At 42.5% G+C, this 24,789-nt stretch overlaps 1 protein-coding gene across 1 annotated transcript in view; it reads left to right on the top strand.

Annotated features, from left to right (window-relative positions):
• Nucleotides 1–22,450, top strand: part of pigk (phosphatidylinositol glycan anchor biosynthesis, class K) — a 94,973-nt gene extending 72,523 nt beyond the window's left edge. The window contains exon 11 of the mRNA XM_060928942.1: nt 22,069–22,450. Within this exon, the coding sequence (XP_060784925.1) occupies nt 22,069–22,185 (117 nt within the window). The 3' untranslated portion in view covers nt 22,186–22,450. The remainder of the gene's footprint in view (nt 1–22,068) is intronic.
• Nucleotides 22,451–24,789: the final 2,339 nt, after the last annotated feature.

Here is a 24,789-nt window from a genome sequence, read left to right as displayed (position 1 = left end):
CAATGGTCTTGAATTTCCTCCATTTGTACACAATCTGTCTGACTGTGGATTGGTGGAGTCCAAACTCTTTAGAGATGGTTTTGTAACCTTTTCCAGCCTGATGAGCATCAACAACGCTTTTTCTGAGGTCCTCAGAAATCTCCTTTGTTCGTGCCATGATACACTTCCACAAACATGTGCTGTGAAGATCAGACTTTGATAGATCCCTGTTCTTTAAATAAAACAGGGTGCCCAGTCACACCTGATTGTCATCCCATTGATTGAAAACACCTGACTCTAATTTCACCATCAAATTAACTGCTAATCCTAGAGGTTCACATACTTTTGCCACTCATTGATATGTAATATTGGATCATTTTCCTCAATAAATAAATGACCAAGTATAATATTTTTGTCTCATTTGTTTAACTGGGTTCTCTTTATCTACTTTTAGGACTTGTGTGAAAATCTGATGATGTTTTAGGTCATATTTATGCAGAAATATAGAAAATTCTAAAGGGTTCACAAACTTTCAAGCACCACTGTATATGAAACTTGTATGCGATCTCCAATATGAACGGAAAACGACCCAAAAGTGTCCCGCATGCGCAAATTGACACGTAATAAGCACATCTACGTAATACGTGAACAAAAAAAAAGCGCACTCTTCAAGTTTGCAAGTAAAGCATGGAGATGAGGCGAGACCTGGCGATGTGGTTTTTGTGGCGGCGGCGGAACTCGCACAATAATCTGATTAATGTGGGCAGCAGACTAATGAGACCGAAGGTGTCAAATTACTGGAAATTTCCAGAACAGTCTTATAATACAGGATGATTTAACATCCAGGTCCCTACCAAATCCACCATTAGCTTGATCAATTCTATAAAAGTCTATTTAAATTCTGAAAACTGTACAAATGTTGTTGTTTTCCACCAAAGAGGTGGGATTAGCCAACGCAGAATAGTGACGTTTGTCTCTTGTTGATGACATGTAGGTCGCATGAATGCGACCTGTCCGGTCAGACTGCAGTCGCATGTGAAAATAACGGATATGCATCGGAATTAGGACCACATATCCAAGCGGCCTGGGTCGCATGTGGAAAAAAATCGGATCTGTGTCGTTCCGATTGTCAATAACAAATCGGATACAGGTCGCATATGGGCAAAAAAATCGGATATGGGTCGTTTCAGGGTGCAGTCTGAACGGAGTCCTAGTTTGTCTGTAATAGGGTTTTGAAATTCGCCGATTTCTAAAACATGCCATTTTCAGTAGCAAGAAATCCAATGTGGGATAGCAGTTAGGAACTTGTACATTTTTTTTCAGTAATCCCCAAGACCCATATTTTATATTTCCAAATTTTTGTTCTGTGTCTCAAGTATTTTTAAACTACAGGGGTTTAAAAAATCCATTTTCACCAAATTCGAATTTTTGATATATTTTCATATAACTGATATTTGAGGGTTAATAAATGCTTCAGTAAGGCTCAAGTAGGTTAGGAGACATGTTCCTTCCTCGATTTTAAATAAAATTTCAATTAATGCTCAGTATTAATTATTTGTAAATTGATTTTAATCTAAGACTGTGTAGCATTAGCAATCAAATTGTGTACCAGTCAACAGCCAGCCTTATCAATATCAACACAGCACAATAGGTGACCTTTGATACCAGAACAGGTGGCTCATATCTTATAGTTTTAGAGTCTGTAAACTGCATACTTGTTCAGATAACATTATATTGCTTGGATTATATTAAATACATTGTAATACAGAGCACTGAGAAAATTTACCAATGTTATTAACTGAATGTGTTTCTTTGCAAGGATTGGATATTTTGAATAGTTGACTAGGGAATTTAATTGTAGTTGCTTTCAATTTGAGATCAGTATAAATGAGTTTGTTCTTAGACATCTAGAAATGGCTGAACTTCCTCCCTGTTCTATAGGAATTGGACTAAACAAAGATTCTGACTGCCATAAACTAACACAACAGAAATTGTAAGTTAAATACACTCTCTCAGTATAGTTTGGAGCGAATTTGATTAATTAAACAGAGAACTGAACTTGAGAACATTTCAAGCACAGACAAAGTATGTCTGCATCATGAGAAACTGTTTCTGATGAAATATGAAGAGCTACAGAAAAGTTGTTGTGATCCATATGAAAAAAGTTAAAACAGAATTGCGTTCAATTCTTCCTGAAACAGCTGATTCACTTTCAAAACTGATAAATAAAAATATTAAACCTGGACAAAAATTGTGTTCTAAATGTTCACAGAGAGCAAAAGAACATTTAAAGTGCTGATGACACGAACATGACTCTATGCAATTTCTTAAATAAACTATACAACACGGCAAACATGTTAGATTTCTGTTATAATTACGTGAAAAGAAGCTGTTGTTACGCAAATATCCAACTTTTAATTGCACAGCGCAAGAAAACTGGGTCGGTGGCTCGCGGCCATGCTGTGACGTCAGCGGAAGAACACGCTGCGGTTCACTGGCTGTTCTACTCTGGTTCTACTCAATGGAAATGGCGCATGAAAACGCCGGTGAACTCTCTAGTGCTAGCTCTTCCTCTTCTGGGAGTCTAGAATTGTGTTGATCTCTTCCGAATAGAATCTATGATAGCCTACCCTCTTTACCCTTTGCCTCTCGTTGCTAGGCGGCAGTTACATGAAAGCCACAAGCTTTCACAAGCAAATACATGACTGATATCACGCCGACTTTATGATTACATTTATGATTATCATGTAGAATCTATAGCTCTACGTACCTTTATCTTATGTCGTTTCACAACACATGTTCTGACAGGAGGACTGTCTTTGGATCCGGCATAGCTACTAGTAGGCCCCCTCCGGAATACTGGCAGTGTTGCCAGATTGGGAGGTTTCCCGCCCAGTTGGGCGGTTTCAAGTGCATTCTGGTGGGTTTTGAACATATTTTGGGCTGGAAAACTTCAGCAGTATCTGGCAACAGATACTGGCAACAGATACTGCTGACGTTTTCCAGCCCAAAATATGTTCAAAACCCACCAAAATGCACTTGAAACCGCCCAACTGGGCGGGAAACCTCCCAATCTGGCAACACTGTGTAGGCACTGCTGATGGTAGTAACACACGTTTGTGCTGAACTGAACACCCAAGAGATTCTTTTAAGCTGGGAAGGGTGTCAAAACAATCCAAATCGAAGTGTTCAGAGCACAGGACGGATGTTGGTGAGGGCTCCCACTTGTCACGAGTGCGCCTGACTTGCGTCACCCACTTCGCATGCAGCTCGGGATCTCTGGGAAACTTGAATAAACTTACCCCATCCTTGTGGGTTTTGGAGCAAAAGCCGGCAACACAACGCGAAGGCATAATAACTATATATATAATAATGTATAATAATGTCTAATAAAAATACTAATAATGATAAACTGAACACCTGTCACATCAATAACAAACTGGTGAGGAGGAAGGTTCTTTCGCTGACGTCATATAGCTCCTCCTCCTCCTTCGTCTCCTGGGTGCTGCAGCCCCGTCAAATTTGCCCAAATAGCCGCGTTTATCATCATAACTTGTAAAATAGGCGCCTTCGTGAATTAATATATGGATCATCGGGAATTACTTTTTTTATGTTATAAAACATCGCCAAAGATGTCAAAAACATGTCATCAGCACTTTAAGCCAAGCAGATTCAGCAGGTTCTACAGAATCAGAACAAGAGAGCATGTGTGTAGTTGTGGATCCAACATACACTGGTGAGGTAGCTGAATCACTTAACAAAAGCCTTGTGTCAATTGGTTGCTCTCCAAAGAAAATTGCCAAGTATAGCCACAAACAGAAAGCTGCATATGGCAAAGCAAAGCTGCAATGAGTAGAAGAAACTTTGTTCTAAAATGAAATTTTATTAATTAATGAAATTTGCTCCAAACTATACTGAGAGAGTGTATTTAACTTACAATTTCTGTTGTATGTTAGTTTATGGCAGTCAGAATCTTTCTTTAGTCCAATTCCTATAGAACAGGGAGGAAGTTCAGCCATTTCGAGATGTCCAAGAACAAACTCATTTATACTGATCTCAAATTGAAAGCAACTACAATTAAATTCCCTAGTCAACTATTCAAAATATCCAATCCTTGCAAAGAAACACATTCAGTTAATAACGTGGGTAAATTTTCTCAGTGCTCTGTATTACAACGTATTTAATATAATCCAAGCAATATAATGTTATCTGAACAAGTATGCAGTTTACAGACTCTAAAACTATAAGATATGAGCCACCTGTTCTGGTATCAAAGGTCACCTATTGTGCTGTGTTGATATTGATAAGGCTGGCTGTTGACTGGTACACAATAGCTGGTCATTGATTGCTAATGTTACACAGTCTTAGATTAAAATCAATTTACAAATAATTAATACTGAGCATTAATTGAAATTTTATTTAAAATCGAGGAAGAAACATGTCTCCTAACCTACTTGAGCCTTACTGAAGCATTTATTAACCCTCAAATATCAGTTATATCAAAAATTCGAATTTGGTGAAAATGGATTTTTTAAACCCCTGTAGTTTAAAAATACTTGAGAGACACAGAACAAAAATTTTGAAATATAAAATATGGGTCTTGGGGATTACTGAAAAAAATTTGCAAGTTCCTAACTGCTATCCCACATTGGATTTCTTGCTACTGAAAATGGCATGTTTTAGAAATCGGCGAATTTCAAAACCCTATTACAGACAAACTAGGAATAGTGGAGACTTGGTAAAACTGAAATTGGTAGATATTTCTGTGTAGATTTGAATAACATTCTTAGTTTAAGCATTACTGCCGCAGGCAAGCTTCCAGAATGAATTAAAAATGCAAAAAATGCAAATTTGTCTTTTTAATTTCCTTGTTAAAATCACCATCTAATATACAATGACCATTGAAATTCTAAGTTGAAGCTTGTAGTACAAGACATTGAGTCTCTCTGTGCAAAATTTTAGGTTTCTATCTTGCATAATAAAGATTATATTACACTTTGAAATATGTATGTTTTGAGCAAAATGCAAAAAAAAAAGAAAAATTCAAATGCCTGTATCTCTGAAGCCGTTGGTGATAGGAAGCTCAAGTTTTGGGGATTAACTTCTTTTAATAGGATCTCTGAGCCCTCCAAATTTCATTGAAATCTGAGATGGTCGAGCATAAATTTGTCAGATATTTGTTGATTTGGCATGGAATGACCCTTGAACTACAGTAGTGCTTGAAAGTCTGTGAACCCTTTAGAATAGAATAGTGCAGCAATAACTGTTGATCAGTCCTGCACACCGGCTTGGAGGAATTTTAGCCCGTTCCTCCGTACAGAACAGCTTCAACTCTGGGATGTTGGTGGGTTTCCTCACATGAACTGCTCGCTTCAGGTCCTTCCACAACATTTCCATTGGATTAAGGTCAGGACTTTGACTTGGCCATTCCAAAACATTAACTTTATTCTCCTTTAACCATTCTTTGGTAGAACGACTTGTGTGCTTAGGGTCGTTGTCTTGCTGCATGACCCACCTTCTCTTGAGATTCAGTTCATGGACATGACATTTTCCTTCAGAATTCGCTGGTATAACTCAGAATCCATTGTTCCGTCAATGATGGCAAGCCGTCCTGGCCCAGATGCAGCAAAACAGGCCCAAACCATGATGCTACCACCACCATGTTTCACAGATGGGATAAGGTTCTTATGCTGGAATGCAGTGTTTTCCTTTCTCCAAACATAATGCTTCTCATTTAAACCAAAAAGTTCTATTTTGGTCTCATCCGTCCACAAAATATTTTTCCAGTAGCCTTCTGGCTTGTCCACGTGATCTTTAGCAAACTGCAGACGAGCAGCAATGTTCTTTTTGGAGAGCAGTGGCTTTCTCCTTGCAACCCTGCCATGCACACCATTGTTGTTCAGTGTTCTCCTGATGGTGGACTCAACATTTTAACATTAGCCAATGGGAGAGAGGCCTTCAGTTGCTTAGAAGTTACCCTGGGGTCTTTTGTGACCTTGCCGACTACAACCCCGATTCCAAAAAAGTTGGGACAAAGAACAAATTGTAAATAAAAACGGAATGCAATGATGTGGAAGTTTAAAAATTCCATATTTTATTCAGAATAGAACATAGATGACACATCAAATGTTTAAACTGAGAAAATGTATCATTTAAAGAGAAAAATTAGGTGATTTTAAATTTCATGACAACAACACATCTCAAAAAAGTTGGGACAAGGCCATGTTTCCCACTGTGAGACATCCCCTTTTCTCTTTACAACAGTCTGTAAACGTCTGGGGACTGAGGAGACAAGTTGCTCAAGTTTAGGGATAGGAATGTTAACCCATTCTTGTCTAATGTAGGATTCTAGTTGCTCAACTGTCTTGGGTCTTTTTTGTCGTATCTTCCGTTTTATGATGCGCCAAATGTTTTCTATGGGTGAAAGATCTGGACTGCAGGCTGGCCAGTTCAGTCCCCGGACCCTTCTTCTACGCAGCCATGATGCTGTAATTGATGCAGTATGTGGTTTGGCATTGTCATGTTGGAAAATGCAAGGTCTTCCCTGAAAGAGACGTCGTCTGGATGGGAGCATATGTTGCTCTAGAACCTGGATATACCTTTCAGCACTGATGGTGTCTTTCCAGATGTGTAATCTGCCCATGCCACATACACTAATGCAACCCCATACCATCAGAGATGCAGGCTTCTGAACTGAGCGCTGATAACAACTCGGGTCGTCCTTCTCCTCTTTAGTCCAAATGACGCGGCGTCCCTGATTTCCATAAAGAACTTCAAATTTTGATTCGTCTGACCACAGAACAGTTTTCCACTTTGCCACAGTCCATGTTAAATGAGCCTTGGCCCAGAGAAGACGTCTGCGCTTCTGGATCATGTTTAGATACGGCTTCTTCTTTGAACTATAGAGTTTTAGCTGGCAACGGCGGATGGCACGGTGAATTGTGTTCACAGATAATGTTCTCTGGAAATATTCCTGAGCCCATTTTGTGATTTCCAATACAGAAGCATGCCTGTATGTGATGCAGTGCCGTCTAAGGGCCCGAAGATCACGGGCACCTGGTATGGTTTTCCGGCCTTGACCCTTACGCACAGAGATTCTTCCAGATTCTCTGAATCTTTTGATGATGATATGCACTGTAGATGATGATATGTTCAAACTCTATGCAATTTTACACTGTCGAACTCCTTTCTGATATTGCTCCACTATTTGTCGGCGCAGAATTAGGGGGATTGGTGATCCTCTTCCCATCTTTACTTCTGAGAGCCGCTGCCACTCCAAGATGCTCTTTTAATACCCAGTCATGTTAATGACCTATTGCCAATTGACCTAATGAGTTGCAATTTGGTCCTCCAGCTGTTCCTTTTTTGTACCTTTAACTTTTCCAGCCTCTTATTGCCCCTGTCCCAACTTTTTTGAGATGTGTTGCTGTCATGAAATTTCAAATGAGCCAATATTTGGCATGAAATTTCAAAATGTCTCACTTTCGACATTTGATATGTTGTCTATGTTCTATTGTGAATACAATATCAGTTTTTGAGATTTGTAAATTATTGCATTCCGTTTTTATTTACAATTTGTACTTTGTCCCAACTTTTTTGGAATCGGGGTTGTACTTTCAGACACAAAATGGTCCACTCTAAGCCATAATGTCAAACCAAATGGAAGAATGAAGGTGATTTCTGATAAATGTAAAGACAGTAAAAAAAAAAAAACAATATTAAATCATGATTTTAAAAGCTGGTGCAATAATTCAAACACTAATAAATTGGGAAAATTGGCGCGTTCAAGTGCGCACTAAAGGCCGAAACGCATCTTCAATTGATATGGTGTAAATAAACAATGAGTAGTAGCTTAAGTGTAGTTTCTTCTCATAATTTGAATACTAGTCTTTCATTGTTAGAGCAGATTAATATCTTGCCGTGATCAGTGAGTGCTCGGGGAGGTTCATTTCCACCTGCGCTTTGCGCAGCTCATTTCTCCGAAGCCAGCTGTGCGCAAACGCAGTGTTGACTGCTCGGCAAACTCCAGACGCTCGGTCTGTACTGACCCTCTGTTGCGCAAGCGAGTTGGTTATGGCCAGGTTCAAATTGCGCCCAAAACGACTTAACCACGGCCATTTCAATTGCCTGATGGCTGTGACAATATTCGCCCCATTGTTATGCAGGCGATCTTTTTCTCCTCTATTTTCCATTCGGCAAGTGTCTCGCGCAATGCGTCTTCTAAATTGTCCACTGAATGTGTCTCTGGCATGAAACTCGTCTGCAGGCATTTGGACTGCATTGCCCACTCTCGGTCCACATACGCTACGTTCACACTGCAAGGCTTAATGCTCAATTCCGATTTTTTTGTGAAATCCGATTTTTTTGTGAGGTCGTTCACATTAACAAATATATGCGACTTGTATGTGATCCTCAGTATGAACGAAAAGCGACCTAAAAGTGTTCCGCATGCGCATTGCAGGATACGACGACGTCACACGCAGTGAGCATGGCCAGTGTTTACGGAAGTAAAACCGCCCGGTTGCGGTATGACCCATCCAATCTAGCTTGAATAGCTGCATCCCCCCAAATGGAAATCAGCTCCCTAACCTCTGCGTCCTTCCATTGAGAAGATTCAGAACCTTCACAGCCCGAAGCGTCCCTCGCATTGATGTCATGCGCAGGGGCGCAGATACGTTTTTTGAACTGGGGGGGACAAAGCTGCCAGCAAACCAACCCCAACCCCGATATGCCTGTCAAACTTGTTGTTAGTAACCATAGCAACCAAGCTCGAGCTCGCAACCTGTGCAGGCTGCGCAGCTCAACCAACCGAATATCAGTCTTTGTTTTGTTTTATGTGAGTTGTTGCAACTATGTATACACTGCTGTGCACCTCAATAAACCGAATGGTAATTAGTCTTTTGATTTTTCCGTGAGGTTTGCCTTATGCAAAGAAAGACAGCATAGACGTTTTTTCCTCCCTATAAGTAGGGGGGACCGAACGAGGTGAATTTAAATATGACTCGTCCCACCCTCTATCTGCGCCCGTGATTATGCGCCATGTTGTTGTAACTTTTTTGAGAGACCCGCCGCCTACTTCAGCGCAGAATAGTGACGTTTGTGGCTTGTTGACGTGTAAGTCGGATGAATGCGACCTGGCGGTTCAGACTGAAGTCGCATATGAAAAGAGCGGATAGGAATCGGAATTAGGACCACATATCCAAACGGCCTGGGTCGGATTTGAAAAAATCGGATCTGTGTCGTTCATATTGTCAATAAAAGATCGGATACAGGTCACATATGGGCGAAAAGATCGGATTTGAGTCACTTCAGCCTGCAGTGTGAACGTAGCCATAATGTACAGTAACTGACATATAGGGCATCATGTTGCAGCTGGACCACATATCCGTTATCAAGGCCAAATATTCCACATCACCTAGCGCTTTTTTTTTCTTTACGTGCCAAAGCCTCGGATGAGTATTTAATACTTTTAATAATAATAATAATAATAATAATAATATTCAATAGTGGTATTAAAATCCCCCCGCCCACGATATGATCGTCCATCACGATGTTTGCACTGTAAACATCGTCGATGCCAATTAAGGGGACATCGCACAGCCCTAATGTCCGCTCGTCCAGCCTTATTTCCCACGCTGCTGCTGTTGATCTGATCATCTGACCCTTTAAATAAAGCCCCGCCCACCTTGAATTTTTGAATTTTACTGATACTAACAATTGAAGCTCATGCTTTTGTTTTTTTCCCCCCCTTCCTTTTTTCTGCTTCTTTGCCCATCTCGTCTTGTAGTTGATTCTGAACATACATCTTACAACACGTCCGAAGCGAGCGGCTTAAACGGATTAAAGACCCCATGCTGGTTTTCCTCTCCGCCGAGGCCACGCTTCAACTCCTCATGATCTCCAAATGCCCCACAGGGGAGAGTAAATCTTGTTGCGCGGTTTCTTCTCGCCTCACCCCGAGTTCAACCAGTTTGTCCCGTGCAGACGTTCGGTTTTTGAGCTTGTATTTCTAGATTTTATTGTGTTGCGTTCGTTTATACCACAGCGCCGTCGAATTCTCCGTTCTGATTGGTCTGATTTCAAGCCAGTTTTTTTTTTTTTTTTTTTAAAACAAGTTCAAGTACGTTTCCAAGGACGTGGGATCGGTCGGATCCGTAGCAACATCTCGATATTGCTCCAGATCTTGTTAAGAGTTTTTTTTGCTTTCCATACGGCATACATGGCCCAAATATTTCAAAGATTGGGCGTGGCAAAAGTCCCTTATAAAGCATGAATTTGTAATTTTGCGTAGATGCTCGTTTGAAATCTCGTGGTTGGGTGAAACCATTTATTGTCAAACGACTGTGTTTTCTCTTTTTAAATCATAATGACAACAGAAACTACCCAAATGACCCTGATCAAAAGTTCACATACCCTGGTGATTTTGGCCTGAGAACATGCACAGAAGTTGACACAAATGGGTTTGAATGGCTACTAAAGGTAACCTGTGATCTGTTTGCTTGTAATCAGTGTGTGTGCATAAAAGCTGAGTGAGTTTCTGGGATCCAGACAGACTCTTGCATCTTTCATCCAGCCACTGACGTTTCTGGATTCTGAGTCATGGGGAAAGCAAAAGAATCGTCAACGGATCTACGGGAAAACGTAGCTGAACTGTATAAAACAGGAAAGGGATACAAAAAGATATCCACGGAATTGATAATGCCAGTCAGCAGTGTTCAAACTCTGATTAACAAATGGAAAATCAGGGGCTCTGTTAAAACCAAACCACGGTCAGGTAGACCAACAAAAATTTACGCCAGACAGCACAGAGACAAGCGTCAAAACTTCTGGAACAAGGTAATTTGGAGTGATGAGACCAAAATTGAACTTTTTGGCCACAACCATAAACGTTACATTTGGAGAGGTGTCAACAAGGCCAATGATGAAAGGAACACCATTCCTACTGTAAAGCACGGAGGTGGATCGCTGATGTTTTGGGGATGTGTGAGCTACAAAGGCACAGGAAACTTGGTCAAAGATGAATGCAGCACGTTATCAGCAAATACTGCAGGCAAATTTGCACTCATCTCATGGACGTACTTGGACGTTCCAACATGACAACGATCCAAAACACAAGGCCAAGTCGACCTGTCATTGGCTACAGCAGAACAAAGTGAAGGTTCTGGAGTGGCCATCTCAGTCTCCTGACCTCAATATCATTGAGCCACTCTGGGCAGCTCTCAAGCGCGCAGTTCATGCAAGACAGCCCAGGAATTTACAGGAACTGGAGGCTTTTTGCCAAGAAGAATGGGCAGCTTTACCATCTGAGAAAATAAAGAGCCTCATCCACAACTACCACAAAAGACTTCAGGCTGTCATTGATGTTAGAGGGGGCAATACACGGTATTAAGAACTGGGGTATGTAAACTTTTGGATGTTTTTTTGTCATTATGATTTAAAAATAGAAAACACAGTTGTTTATCAATAAATGGCTTCACCCAACCACTAACCATGAGTGGGGGAAAAAAGTTTGTGTTATCATTCATATTCTCTGAAAAAAGGCCAAGAAAGCAAAAATTCTGCCAGGGTATGTAAACTTATGAGCACAACTGTATTTCTTTATATTTTATATATTTCTTTATTCCCCCCCCCCCCCCCCCCCCCGTGTTAGTAATCATCCGACCCAGGTATCGAAACTCCCTGACGTTCTTTATGCTGATGTTATTTACAGATAGTAGGGATTTCTGAGTCTTGATCGACTCGTCGACATTGAATGCCATGGACTCTGTTTTAGACTAAGACATCTTGATAATGCTCTGCCGTGTGTATGTAGATATAGCAAGGATCTGATTTAAGCTCTTCGATATCTTTCGAAAAAATTACCACGTCGTCCGCATACAACTGCTCGGTCACTCTTATCTTGCCCGCCGCTGCCGCACTCCTCCGATAGTCCTGCGGTGAAACCTCATTTAGTGTTTGGAACTCTACCAGGATGCCAGTGTCCGGAAACTGCTTCAGTATTTGGTACTTTGCACGCCGCATAACAAAGTCCATGTTAGGGCTTTCAAGAGCCTTGGCGACATCCTACGACGGTTTCAAAGTGTTCCACAGCACCTTTGATGCAAGCCTTTGTACCTGTGTAGAGGACTCTCAATATTGATACAAGTTTAGAGCAAGGCAGTCGAATTTCTAACATGCGGAAGAGTGCTTCACGAGGGATCCAGTCGTATGCTGCTTTAAGGTCGATAAAGCAGAGGAACACCGCTTCCTTTTCCTTCTCGAGAACGTGCCTAGTGATGTAAATGGCATCACCCGTTAATCAAGCCGAATCCATCAGAATAAGCTCGTACACCGTCCTTATCCTTTCCACGACAATGAGACAATTTTCGACATCGTTGCAGTTATCGATAAGCCACGGTAGTTTTCAGCGAGGCGTTTGGATCCCTTCTTAAAATCGCTGTAGTTTTGAAAGAGAGATCTTGTCCCATGCTTTCCCGATATACAGTCCAATTTCAGTTTCTCAACAACAGTTCGGGGTTTCCTTAGTCGTTTTTTGCGCTTCATAATTCGCCACATGTTTTAAATGAACTGTAGGCAGGCCAGTTTAGCACCTGGACTCTTTTTTTTTTTTTTTTTTTTTTTTTTTTTTTTTAAACTGTGCAGCCACCATGACAAAACCATAATGTTACGGTTTCTCCAAGTAAAATGAAACAGTTGGTTTTGTTGGAATGACTGTTTAAGTTCAAGTCGTTCATTTTTAAGTCTCTTGCGTTCAGTTTCTTGCGAGAATCTCGGCTCGTGCGCGTCGTTTCGAAAGGAATAAAGCTCACTCGTGCAATTTCCAGGTGTAAATGTAATTCCTGCTTTGTGCTCAGTAAGGACACTTTTTTTTTTTTACATTGTGGTAATGGTTAGGAACGACAACAACAACAAAAAAAAAAACCCCAAAGTGCTTTGTCCAAATCTACATGATTGCAGTTTGCGCCAAGAGAGTCGTATATTGCAGAGGAGGGCATTTCGAAGCCCGTGATTAGCAGATCATCAAACAATTGCGATGAAGCACGCAGACATCACAAAGCACACTTGCAGATAAAGGACGTCTCGAAGATTCAACGCTCATCACAACGCGCTCGGTTGAAGATCTGGGCCGTCTTTGTCCTGCCGCTCTCCGCGTGATTACGTCTGGCTTTATGTGAACGAAATCCTGTCTGTGAATGAATCCGTTACATCGGCGGGGTCACCGTGACTTCAGGAGGTCGGATCTAAAGGATGGAAGTACGTTTACTGAGCTCTCTGTTGGATCTGTTGACTCTATTGCTTTTGTTCGTTTTTTTTTTTCATCTGAAAAGTGCTCTCTTATGGAATATGCCACTCAGACATATTACATAAACGTTTTATTTCCTGTAACTTTGTACTGGGGGGGACCCCACAATGACACGCCCCTGAAACAAGTTATTTAAATATCTGGGCAGCATATTTACTGAAAACGGAAGAATGGATCGGGAGATTGAAGTACGAATGCAAAAAGCCAACAGTGTTCGTTACCAGCCAGCACCCCTGAGATGTCTAAGAACAGCAGCCACCGAGACCAGGCATGATGGAACAAGGAACGAAGAGATGAGGAGAGCAGTGGGCGCAAGGTCGGTCCATGATCACGTTCAGCAACAGCGTATCAAAGGGTTTGGCCGTCTCAATAGGGCGTCGATCCATCATCCTGCTTTTAGAGCCGACAGCAAAAGCAGCTCAGAGGCCCGAGCTCGAGGGCGGCCTCGCAAACGCTGGATTGACGGCGTGAGGGAAACCCTCAGAACCGAGCACCTGTCTGCTCCAGAAGCTGCCCACCGGCGTCTCCAACTCCCCGAGACGCCTCAAAGTACAAGAAGATGATAAAAGAAGGAAGAAGAAAAAACACCTGAACGTTTGGAACTCCTAAAATGTTTTTGTAATATTTTGACTCGATGTTGAAGTCATAAAATAGACTTTTTTCCGAATAAAAAAAAAGTCTTGCTTGCTTGTTTTCTTTCTTTCTCTTTTTCTTTCTTGCTTGCTCTTTTTTCTTTATTTCTCTTTTTCTCTTGCTTGCTTTCGTTCTTTTTCTCTACTCTTTCTTGCTTTCTTTCTTTCTCTTTTTCTTGCTTGCTTTTTCTTTCTTGTTTTTTTTCTTGCTTGCTTTTTTCTTTTTCTGTCTTTCTCTTGCTTGCTTTTGTTCTTTTTCTCATTTTTGTCTTGCTTGCTTGCTCTCTTTTTCGGTTTCTTTCTTTCTTTCTTTCTTTCTTGCTTTCTCTTTTTCTCTTTCTCGCTTTCTTTCTTGCTTTTTCTCTTGCTTGCTTTTCTTTCTTCCTTGCTTGCTCTTCTTTCTCTTTTCCTCTCCTTTTTCTTTTTCTTTCTTGCTTGCTTGCTTTTTCTTTTTCCTTGCTTTTTTCTTTTTTTTCTTTTTTCTCTTGCTTGCGTTTTCCTTTGTCTCTTGCTTTCTTTTCTTTCTCGCTTTCTTTTTTCTCTTGCTTTTTTCCTTTTTCCTCTTGCTTTCTTTCTCTTTCTTGCTTGCTTTCTTGCTTTTTTCTTGCTTGCTTTTTTCTCTTTGTCTTTCTCTTGCTTGCTTTTGTTCTTTTTTCTCTTCTCTTTGTCTTGCTTGCTTTTTTTCTCTTCTCTTTCTTGCTTGCTTGCTCTCTTTTTCGGTTGCTTTCTTTCTTGCTTTTTCTCTTTCTCGCTTTCTTTCTTGCTTTTTCTCTTGCTTGCTTTTCTTTCTTCCTTGCTTGCTCTTCTTTCTCTTTTCCTCTCCTTTTTCTTTTTCTCTCTTGCTTGCTTTTTCTTTTTCCTTCTTTCTTTTTTCTTTTGCTTGCTTTTTCCTTTTTGTCTTGCTTTCTTTTCTTTCTCGCTTTTTTTCTCTTGCTTTTTTCCTTTTTCCTCTTGCTTTCTTGCTTTCTTTTTCTTGCTTGCTTTTTTGCTTTTTCTTTCTTGCTTTTTTTCTTGCTTGCTTTTTTCTTTCTGTCTTTCTCTTGCTTGCTTTTGTTCTTTTTTTCTCTTCTCTTTTTGTCTTGCTTGCTTGCTTTTTTTCTCTTCTCTTTCTTGCTTGCTTGCTCTTTCTTTTTCGGTTTCTTTCTTTCTTGCTTGCTTTCTCTTTTTCTTTCTTGCTTTCTTTTCTTTCTTCCTTGCTTGCTCTCTCTTCCTCTCCTTTCTTTTTCTCTTTCTTTCCTTCTTTCTCTTTTTTTCTTTTGCTTGCTTTTTCCTTTTTTTCTTGCTTTCTTTTCTTTCTCTTTTTTCTCTTGCTTGCTTTTTTCCTTTTTCCTCTTGCTTTCTTTCTCTTTTTCTCTTTCTTGCTTTCTTTTCTGTCTTTCTTGCTTGCTTTAGCTCCTGCCTGCCCTGCTGTAAAACTGAGACGGGTGTGTGTTTGATTGGCTCGGTGTGAGTGTACGAGCGTGACTGTGTGTGTTGGAGACCGTGAAGGAAAAAAAAAAAGTATTAAAAATCCTCTAATCCATTCCGCCTTTTCACACACGGCGGAACGATCCGGACCAAATTCTCATCAGTTCCTGAATCAGCCAGCTGGTTATATAATTAAATGCGTCATGATGTCGTATCGACACACACATAATCAGCTTCATTTTGTAATTAGCTGCTTCCCCCCTGCAAAAGTTTGCACACCCGTACAACAAAATAGAGATGTTTAATTTTGAGCAGCTCTGGCATCACAGATGTGTTTTCACAGATGTTCCTTTAGTATCACAAGAAACAATCTGCTCAGATTGTGAGCGTAAATTCCCTTTGTTGATATCCATTAAAAAAAAAAACATTTGATATCTATAATTTAAAAAAAAATAATTTTCCTTATTCAAAAGGTATGGGGAGCACAAACTTTTGCACTCAACTGAATATGTTGCTTTAATTTTACTGTATAAATTCCATCTTGGGATGCCACAAGGATCAGAGATGTGTGTGTGTGGGTGGGTGGGGGTGGACCACCAGTGTCAACACGGAGTTGTCGTTTCCTTGGCAACAGCAGGTCCCCCTCATCATTTCCCATAATTATCACCCTGCCTTGAGCTACTGGATGATGCGTGAACTCGAAGTAACCGCAGAAGCGCCCACACCGAGCACGTATCCGTACAGCGTTTTCTTAAATTGTTTCTCAGCCGGCTGTGTGCGATCGCATAATTATTTCCGAACGCGAGAGAGCTCCGGAAAGGTCCAGAGTCGATTCGACGTTTGCATCTCAGCTCTCAGCATCGGGCCGAGTGCCAGTCTCACGAAGCGGAGGAGGGAAATTACTCCTACCGTGCCCTCTAGAATTATTGGCACGCTTCCTGAAAATGAGCACAAAAAAAACCCACCCGTTGTTTCCACCAAAGTTTTGGCACCCTTGTTCACGGTTCCTTTACATTTCATGAATTCAAAGACGGAAAGCACAAAAAATATTGTGCACGTGCAAAAGTTTGGACACCCTTCGAAATCTGGAAAAGTACCGATATCCCAGCTTGCCAACCTTTTGTGTAGCCAGCTCGGAGTCTCTCGGCCTTGTTCGAGGGATTTTCACCCGCTCTCTTCCTCACAGAACGCGTCTAGCTTCTCTGGAAGTCAAACAATGCGGATCTCTCGCAGCATTCACAAGCGCCGTCTGTTCAATTTTATGACTTTTTCGATTGACTATTACTATCGAACGGTTATTCCATGAAATCGAGTCGTACGTGAGCTGACAGCTGTGTACGACAAGACTGACCGGAATAACTGTTTTGTTCTATTCGTACGCACTGGATTTTGAGAAACGCAGCGTTTATTTCAATTTTGCGCAACCTCGACAGATGAAAAACGTTTTAAACACAACACATCCGACCAAATCATTTCTGCTTTGAACGTAGACAAACCAGCGAAATGACGGGAGCAGTTTGTGAAAAAATGTGATATTATTGAAATTCTTGAAAAATATAAAAAGATATGTTATTTACCAGCTGGGAGGTCGGTATGGTGAAATACCGTGACTGAGGTCTTGAAAGTACTGAGCGAGGCCCTCTGGGCCTAGGTCACGGTATTTCACCATACGGACCGACCTTAAGCTGGTAAATAACATATTTATTTTTTCTTTACCAAATTCTAACAGGGGCGGCACGGTGGTGTAGTGGTTAGCGCTGTCGCCTCACAGCAAGAAGGTCCTGGGTTCGAGCCCCAGGGCCGGCGAGGGCCTTTCTGTGTGGAGTTTGCATGTTCTCCCCGTGTCCGCGTGGGTTTCCTCCGGGTGCTCCGGTTTCCCCCACAGTCCAAAGACATGCAGGTTAGGTTAACTGGTGACTCTGAATTGACCGTAGGTGTGAATGTCAGTGTGAATGGTTGTCTGTGTCTATGTGTCAGCCCTGTGATGACCTGGCGACTTGTCCAGGGTGTACCCCGCCTTTCGCCCGTAGTCAGCTGGGATAGGCTCCAGCTTGCCTGCGACCCTGTAGAAGGATAAAGCGGCTAGAGATAATGTGATGTGTGATGTGTGTGAAATTCTAACAGAAAACGAGAGCGCCCGAAAGGGAAAACCGAGCCGAGCCGCCATTTTGAATCCTCATTCACGGCTGTAATGCAAATTGCTTCCTCCTCGGTATACAAGTGCACTTCCATGGCAGGGAAAAAACTACATTTTGCCGCCTATGTAGTCCCCTATTTATACAAAATTGAGTCATTCAGGATTCAGCCATGTTTTTGCTCGGCGTTAGCAACAGTTACAGGTTTTTAGCTTTCTCCTGAAATGTTCTCTTTTCTTCCTCAGGGGAGTAAAACTCGCTTTCGCTGTGAACACTGTCTTTATCGCTATCCATGCTGTAAAAATGAATGCTGTTCTCCTGAGAAATGCGCAAATAAATGTTGACAAAAATTGCTACCATGTTTGTTGTCGTGAACGAGCGAGTCAAGTCAAGTTTATTTGTATAGCGCTTTTAACAATAAACATTGTCGCAAAGCAGCTTTACAGAATTTGAACGACTTAAAACATGAGCTAATTTTATCCCTAATCTATCCCCAATGAGCGCGACGGTGGCAAGGAAATACTCCCTCAGACGACATGAGGAAGAAACCTCGAGAGGAACCAGACTCAAAAGGGAACCCATCCTCATTTGGGCAACAACAGACAGCATGACTATAACAGTTTTAACATGAAGTCAGTTTCGTTGACGTTATAAACTCTTCATTGATGGAAACTTGAGTGCAAAACTGTTCATGACGACCGCAGTCCTAAAGTTAGCAAGTCAACTGCAGTCCTCAGCCATAAAAGCATTACTGTAAGAGTCCAGAGCATCCTCCAGGTGTGACTTTCAACTGTCCTCATGGGGCCGTCCTCTACAGGAGCGATGCGATAAAACTCCGACCAGACACAGGGCACCAGGATGGATCAAGCAGGTCCGAGGGGCAGAAGAGGCCAGCGTCTCAATCCCAGGACCAACATGTAACTCAGAGGGACAGATGGGGGGGGGGGGGGGGGGGAGAGAGAGAAAGAAAACACATGTTAGGTATGCCCTAAAAATGACAAGTATTAAATCTGTGTGGTAGGCTCGCAGAGACGAGAGTCTTTACATCAGGCATAACACACAACAATGGCATGTTAATCTGGTTAAAAATATATCATGACCTGCTCTGGCTGGATGCTTGATTGGGTGATGGGAGCACACTCCTCAGCAATGATGAGATGCAGATGGGACCCTTAGGGCTGGCCAAGACAATTCAGTTACATTTCACCAGGTCTGGGACATGCGACAGAAAGTCTGACGGCCGATTCCCTGCAGGCTACGATAGCCAGTCGAGGTCTCCACCCTCTCCACCAAAAGATTTCCTATAGAGATCTTGCATGTGACGTCACAGCCGATCCAGATTGTGACAGACGCCATCGTGTCGGTCAAACGCCATATTCCGCCTTCTACTTCTAGTTCTACTTCTGCTTTTACTTCTACCTTTTCTTCTGGAAAACCCTACTATATACAATTCTACTACAACAGCTGCGGCTACAAGCTCTCCCTACCTGTGCACGGTTTTTATGTTTTTTGTGTGTATTTTTGCGTGTTGTTCGTCTGTACCGGACTTCAATATCCACTACAACCGTATGGACTTACTGGACATTGGTTTCCAGCAGAAAATGACGGTTTGTAGCGATTTCCATCGCATGCACAACATTCTGGACGAGAAAAAAAAAACATTCCGGACGAGACCAGATTGCGAGACCAGCGGGGTCTCCGTGGATTGTTATCGGAAGCAAAGCGAAGGAGGCGGCGCCAGCAGCCGAAGCAAAAGCGAGGCTACAGGCAGAGCCGGCCTGTTGACTAAGCTCAGAAAACAGCTACTCAAACCTCCACTGCCAAGCCTCTACCTCTCCAACGCCAGATCCATGTAAACAACACGGACGATTTGGAATTACCTTATTCTATTCTATAATCGGCTGGTCAGTGCTATACTCAATACTTAAGTGACTTACCCATCCAATGAGGATCATTTTCTTGTTTACAAGATGCCACATCTGAGTCGCTGACAAATCCTGAATTTCTGTAAAGAAAACTGTCCAGAGATTTATAGGCACGCAGTGCTTCACCACTGAACAGCGAGGGAAAGTTAATGAGGTAATCATACACGTCCGGGTATTCCGCTGGCAGTTCAAAATCTGGTCGTGAAAACTCCGTCCGGAAAGCCATAAGGGTCACAAATCTGTAGATCGTTTATTTTAGACATGTATCTAGTTATCTGTTCATTAGAAAAATGAGCCGTGTAGTCCGTCGGTTGAACTTGATCCATTCTGTACACGAGTGCAGCAGGATTCAGCGGTGTTTTTGACCGACACGATGGCAGTTGTGTACTTTCCGGTCACGTGACTGCAAGATCTCTATTGACTCCATGTAACTCAGAGGGACAGATTGGGGGGGGAGGGAAGGGAAAGAAAACGCAAGTTGTTAGGTATGCCCAATGTCACCTGAATAAGTAGGAGCAGTATACATATTGCACTGAGTACAAGCAGGGACTCCGGCAACTAACAATGACAGCATAACTAAAAGGAGAGAGCCAGAAGGTAACGCAGGCATGAGGGAGCCCCGGGACATAAAGCAGCCAGCCACTACACCGTCAACAAACTCGAGTGAGCAAGCGAGTGGGGACTGACAGCATCCATACATCCCAGTTTACCAAAACACTCTGTCTGAGGACCCTCCAGATCTACACCTTTACCTCATAAACACCATTAACACAAGGCTTGACTAAACAGATATGTTTTCAGCCGAGACTTGAACGCTGGGACTGTGTCTGATTCCCGAACATTACTTGGAAGGCTGTTCCATAACTGTGGGGCTTTGTAAGAAAAGGCTCCGCCCCCTACGGAGCGAGTCCGTAACCGGGTTCTGTACCGTAGGATACAGACCCGCTCGCCAGCCAATCAGAGCGCAGGGTTTGGACCGCGAAAACTCGCCGGATATGTAGACTAGCCAATCAGAATGGGCGATTGCTCATATCCGGCGAATGTGGATAGCATGATGTCGTTTTCGCAGTGTTGCATGGTCAAGATCGCATTGACATTTGCAGGAAAATGTTTTTCTCTTGCTTTTTTTTTAAAATTTAAATAACAATATCCGTGCTGTAAACTCAGGCCCTGTCCACACGGCAACGGATTCAGGTGACTCCGATACAATTGCTTATCGTTTAGGCCTGGCGTCCACACGGCACCGGCGTTTTGGGTGCCCAAAACGCAATCTTTTTGAGAACGGGTTCCAGAGTGGAAAGATCTGGCAACGTTGCCGTAGTGAAGTCGTCTGGATGTGTAGAACGGATTTGTTTACAATGACGTCACAACCACATGTGGTTCACGCCGGGTAGAAGTGTAACGAACTCAATGCGAGTTGTCAACAAATCCTATAACTTGGTTCATGAAACACGCTTACAAAATATTTTCACTATGAATATTTATTGTGTAATGGTGCAAAGTGAGAGAGAGAGAGAGAGAGAGAGAAAATAGCCCTTAGGGCAGAGTCAATCCCGCCAGCAAAAATAGGGAAAAAAAGGAGCGATCTCACCTCTTCAGATGTTGGTTTAAGTCCTACAATACATTCCTCAAAAAGGGCGTAGAGGAGCAAATTAATCCATCAACGTAGCATTCAATTTATTCCGGACCATTAAAGACGCCGCCTTCCGCGTAGAATCATACGTCATCCTCGCCGCCATATTGGATAGGTCAAAGCGGAGAATAAAGATTAGCTGGGTTTAACTGTACCAACAGGTTTGCCGTCCAAACGAGATCATATGGGATTACCTTTCACAGGTGAGACTGGAAAAATACTTTTCATTGTATTTGGTCATTATAATGTAATTTTACGAACAGATTTTCCTGACTTTGTGGCTAATATGAAGTCTCGCGCATAATAGTTTATGTGCATGCGTCCTTACTACTTCTATTGTTCTGGTGTCTCCGAAGGGACCGTCTTACAGCGCCCCTAGAGGTGTGGCATGTGTATTGCATCGTTTTCAGCAAGCGTTGCGTTGCCATATGGACCTGATATTTTACTGATCGTTGCCCATTTGGACGCGATATATTTTTAAATAACATCTCGTTGCCGTTGTCGTGTGGATGTAGCCTCAGTAATTGACCCTCAGCTGCCTGAGGTCGTGCTGCTGATCGAACCGAGCTAACGAGTAATCCGAGCCACTCGGCTTTCGAAAAGGGAGGAGGGGGTCGTAATCTCCTCCAAATTCCGCTCGTTCATTTTCGGCTAATAACAAGAGCATCGACCTGTTTCCGTGACGCTCCCCCGCTGCTGCGGCTGCTTACTTCCTCTAAAGATGGTCTTTGTCTTCCTGCCCTGCAGGCTGCATGCTGCTTTATTAGATAAGAGAGAATTGTAGCGCTCATCTGCAGCGCACGGCGAAGCAGTTTAAGAAGATGGCCTGGCGTTATTCTCTCAAACGTAATTGCAAAGTTCCGGTCTTTCTTTTTAGAGAATAAACCTCTCGTCCGCATTAGCATATAAATGCACTCCTGCTGATGCATGCGTAATAGGAAACAATTTAAAAGTATAATGTGTGTGTGTTTGTGTATATTGATGACGTGGCTGTACCGTACGAATGAGGAAAATGCCCTTTGTTTGTTTTGAATGTTCTTTCTGCTTTGCACAGAAACCCAAGCAGAAGGAGTGGCACCCTCCGGACGGGTTCATCCTCGGCCTGTGGACGCTCATCCTGCTCGTCTTCTTCAAAACCTACGGCATCAAACACCTCAAGCACATCTTCTGAACGGTCTCCGCGTCCCTCCAGCACCGATTTCTTCTTGTCGGCTGGAGGAAAAAGGAAAAAAAAAAAACCATCCTGAGGCCCAGGGCATTCTCATGTCTCGTTCTAACTACTGACTTTGATGATCCTTTGGGTAAATTTTTTTTTTTTAATCCTGGGATACAGTCAACCATGGACAAACTTGCTTCGAAGCTCCGTTCAGCGCATTTTAAACTACGGAATCAATTTTGGCCAAAATGTTCATACAATACTTTTGAAATATCAAACAAAAACGACAAATACAAATACAAATACAAAAAAGTCAATTTTTTTAGACTGGCAAACAAATTATTGGTGTAATCGTGCAAAATATCAGTCTATTACTCTTCAGAAACCTTTTATTTTTGTTCCGCGTCTTTCTCGGTTTTGTTTGACGTAATTTATTTTGGTTGCGATTCCAGCCTTCTCGTTTGCGCTCCCTGACTTTTTGCACAAACTTCACGTGTGGGCGGGCCGTCCAGGAATGCATTCCCATTGGGTAACTCGTGTTTGACTGACAGCTCAGTGTGCACTACTGCAACACATACAACACATTTGTCCCGTACTTACACTTTGTTGAATTAATTCAATATCAGGGCGGCACGGTGGTGTAGTGGTTAGCGCTGTCGCCTCACAGCAAGAAGGTCCTGGGTTCGAGCCCCATGGCTGGCGAGGGCCTTTCTGTGTGGAGTTTGCATGTTCTCCCCATGTCCGCGTGGGTTTCCTCCGGGTGCTCCGGTTTCCCCCACAGTCCAAAGACATGCAGGTTAGGTTAACTGGTGACTCTAAATTGAGCGTAGGTGTGAATGTGAGTGTGAATGGTTGTCTGTGTCTATGTGTCAGCCCTGTGATGACCTGGCGACTTGTCCAGGGTGTACCCCGCCTTTCGCCCGTAGTCAGCTGGGATAGGCTCCAGCTTGCCTGCGACCCTGTAGAAGGATAAAGCGGCTAGAGATAATGAGAATGAGATGAGAATTCAATATCATAGTCGCCACTGAAGTCCACTCGATCCTTGGTTACCGTCAATGGATCGGTCACTCGTCAAACAGTCCGCCAGAATCCGAGTAGGATTCTGTCAGTCAAACACAAGTTAGCCAGTGGGAATGCATTCCTGGACAGCCCGCCCAGAAAAAGTCAGGGAGCGCAAACGAGAAAGCTGGAATCGCAACCAAAATAAATTACGTCAAACAAAACCGAGAAAGACGCGGAACAAAAATAAAAGGTTTCTGAAGAGTAACAGACTGATATTTTGCACGATTACACCAATAATTTGTTTGCCAGTCTAAAAAAATTGACTTTTTTATATTTGGATTTGTCGTTTTTGTTTGATATTTCAAAAGTATCGTATGAACATTTTGGCACAAAATTGATTCCATATTAAACGTGCCGCCAGTTTAGCACGGCACTCACTTGCACGTCTGAATCATGAGCGCAGTTTAGGATCTCCGTATGTATACCTGAGACGCTTTCTCATGCGATTTCCATCTAGTAAGCATTAAACGGACGTTCTTCCGATCTAAAGTCCATCGGGAGTTTGGTGCATCGCAAACTTGGCTACATCCGGCAATGCAATAACGTTCCCGTTCACGTCAGAATTTTTGCCTCGCCAATGTCCAAGCGGTTAGAAATCAGGGTTGGGTTGTTTTTCTTTTCAAAAAAAAAAAAGCTTTATTAGGAACGTACGAACTGTAAAAACGGTTCCGATTGGTCTGTTGATTAACCCGTCGTTTATCGTTTCTATAGCAACAGCTAATAGTATTGTATATCGGCACCTCATCTAGTTTTACGAAGGCGTCTCCGGTATCGGAGTTTAATCTACAAATGCTGACTATAAATGGATAAAAGTGGTCACTGGTTTAATAAATCAGTTTCATTGATTATTTTCCTGTAACCGCGCACCCCGCGAGCGCTACCTTCAGTCAACTAGGGCACGTTTTTCACTTCTTAAGTGAGGGATGATGGAACGTCGCGTGCATTACTTTCTCGTAGCTTTCGGGGTGAAAACGTTGCACATCTGATCAATGAAAGCGTTTTCTTTTGTTTCCCTCGGTCTAATGCACTGTACTGTTCCATCAGTCACTAAAACACGCTGATGGATTATGAAAAGAAGGCTTTCTTTTCCCTTAGAGGTTTTCCACCAATGAGGTGTTTTGTTAAAGTGAAGAGACGCTGAGTGCTCTTTTTTTTTTTTTTTTTTTGTTCTCAAAGCTTTCATCCTTGAATAAATGCTTCCATCAACCAAGTAATTGAATTAGCCGTCGAATTGAAAGCTTTCTCGCACGGTTTTAGCCGATAACGCTTACACTCAGGGTCGGGATGTTACCGGATGCCAGAGTGATGGGGTTCTGTGGTGAGGAAACCTGTAACCGAAGACGACGACTTATTTATCGCATTGAACTCATCTGAAGCAGCCAGCGTCCAAGTCCGAGTCATTAAAGAAAATTTCGAGTCGAGTCCCGTTTTAGTTAATCGGCGTCATCGGCTGTCCGTCGCTAACGATGATGACCGCTTCATTAGGATGTGCAGATGGGCTACGAAGCCTGCGTTGGTGGGATGGACGGCCCAGCCAAGCCGCCATGGAATGTCTGG

The sequence above is a fragment of the Neoarius graeffei genome, chromosome 1, assembly GCF_027579695.1.
Source record: "Neoarius graeffei isolate fNeoGra1 chromosome 1, fNeoGra1.pri, whole genome shotgun sequence".
Classification (NCBI taxonomy): Eukaryota; Metazoa; Chordata; class Actinopteri; order Siluriformes; family Ariidae; genus Neoarius; species Neoarius graeffei.
This window is presented reverse-complemented; position numbering and strand designations above follow the sequence as displayed.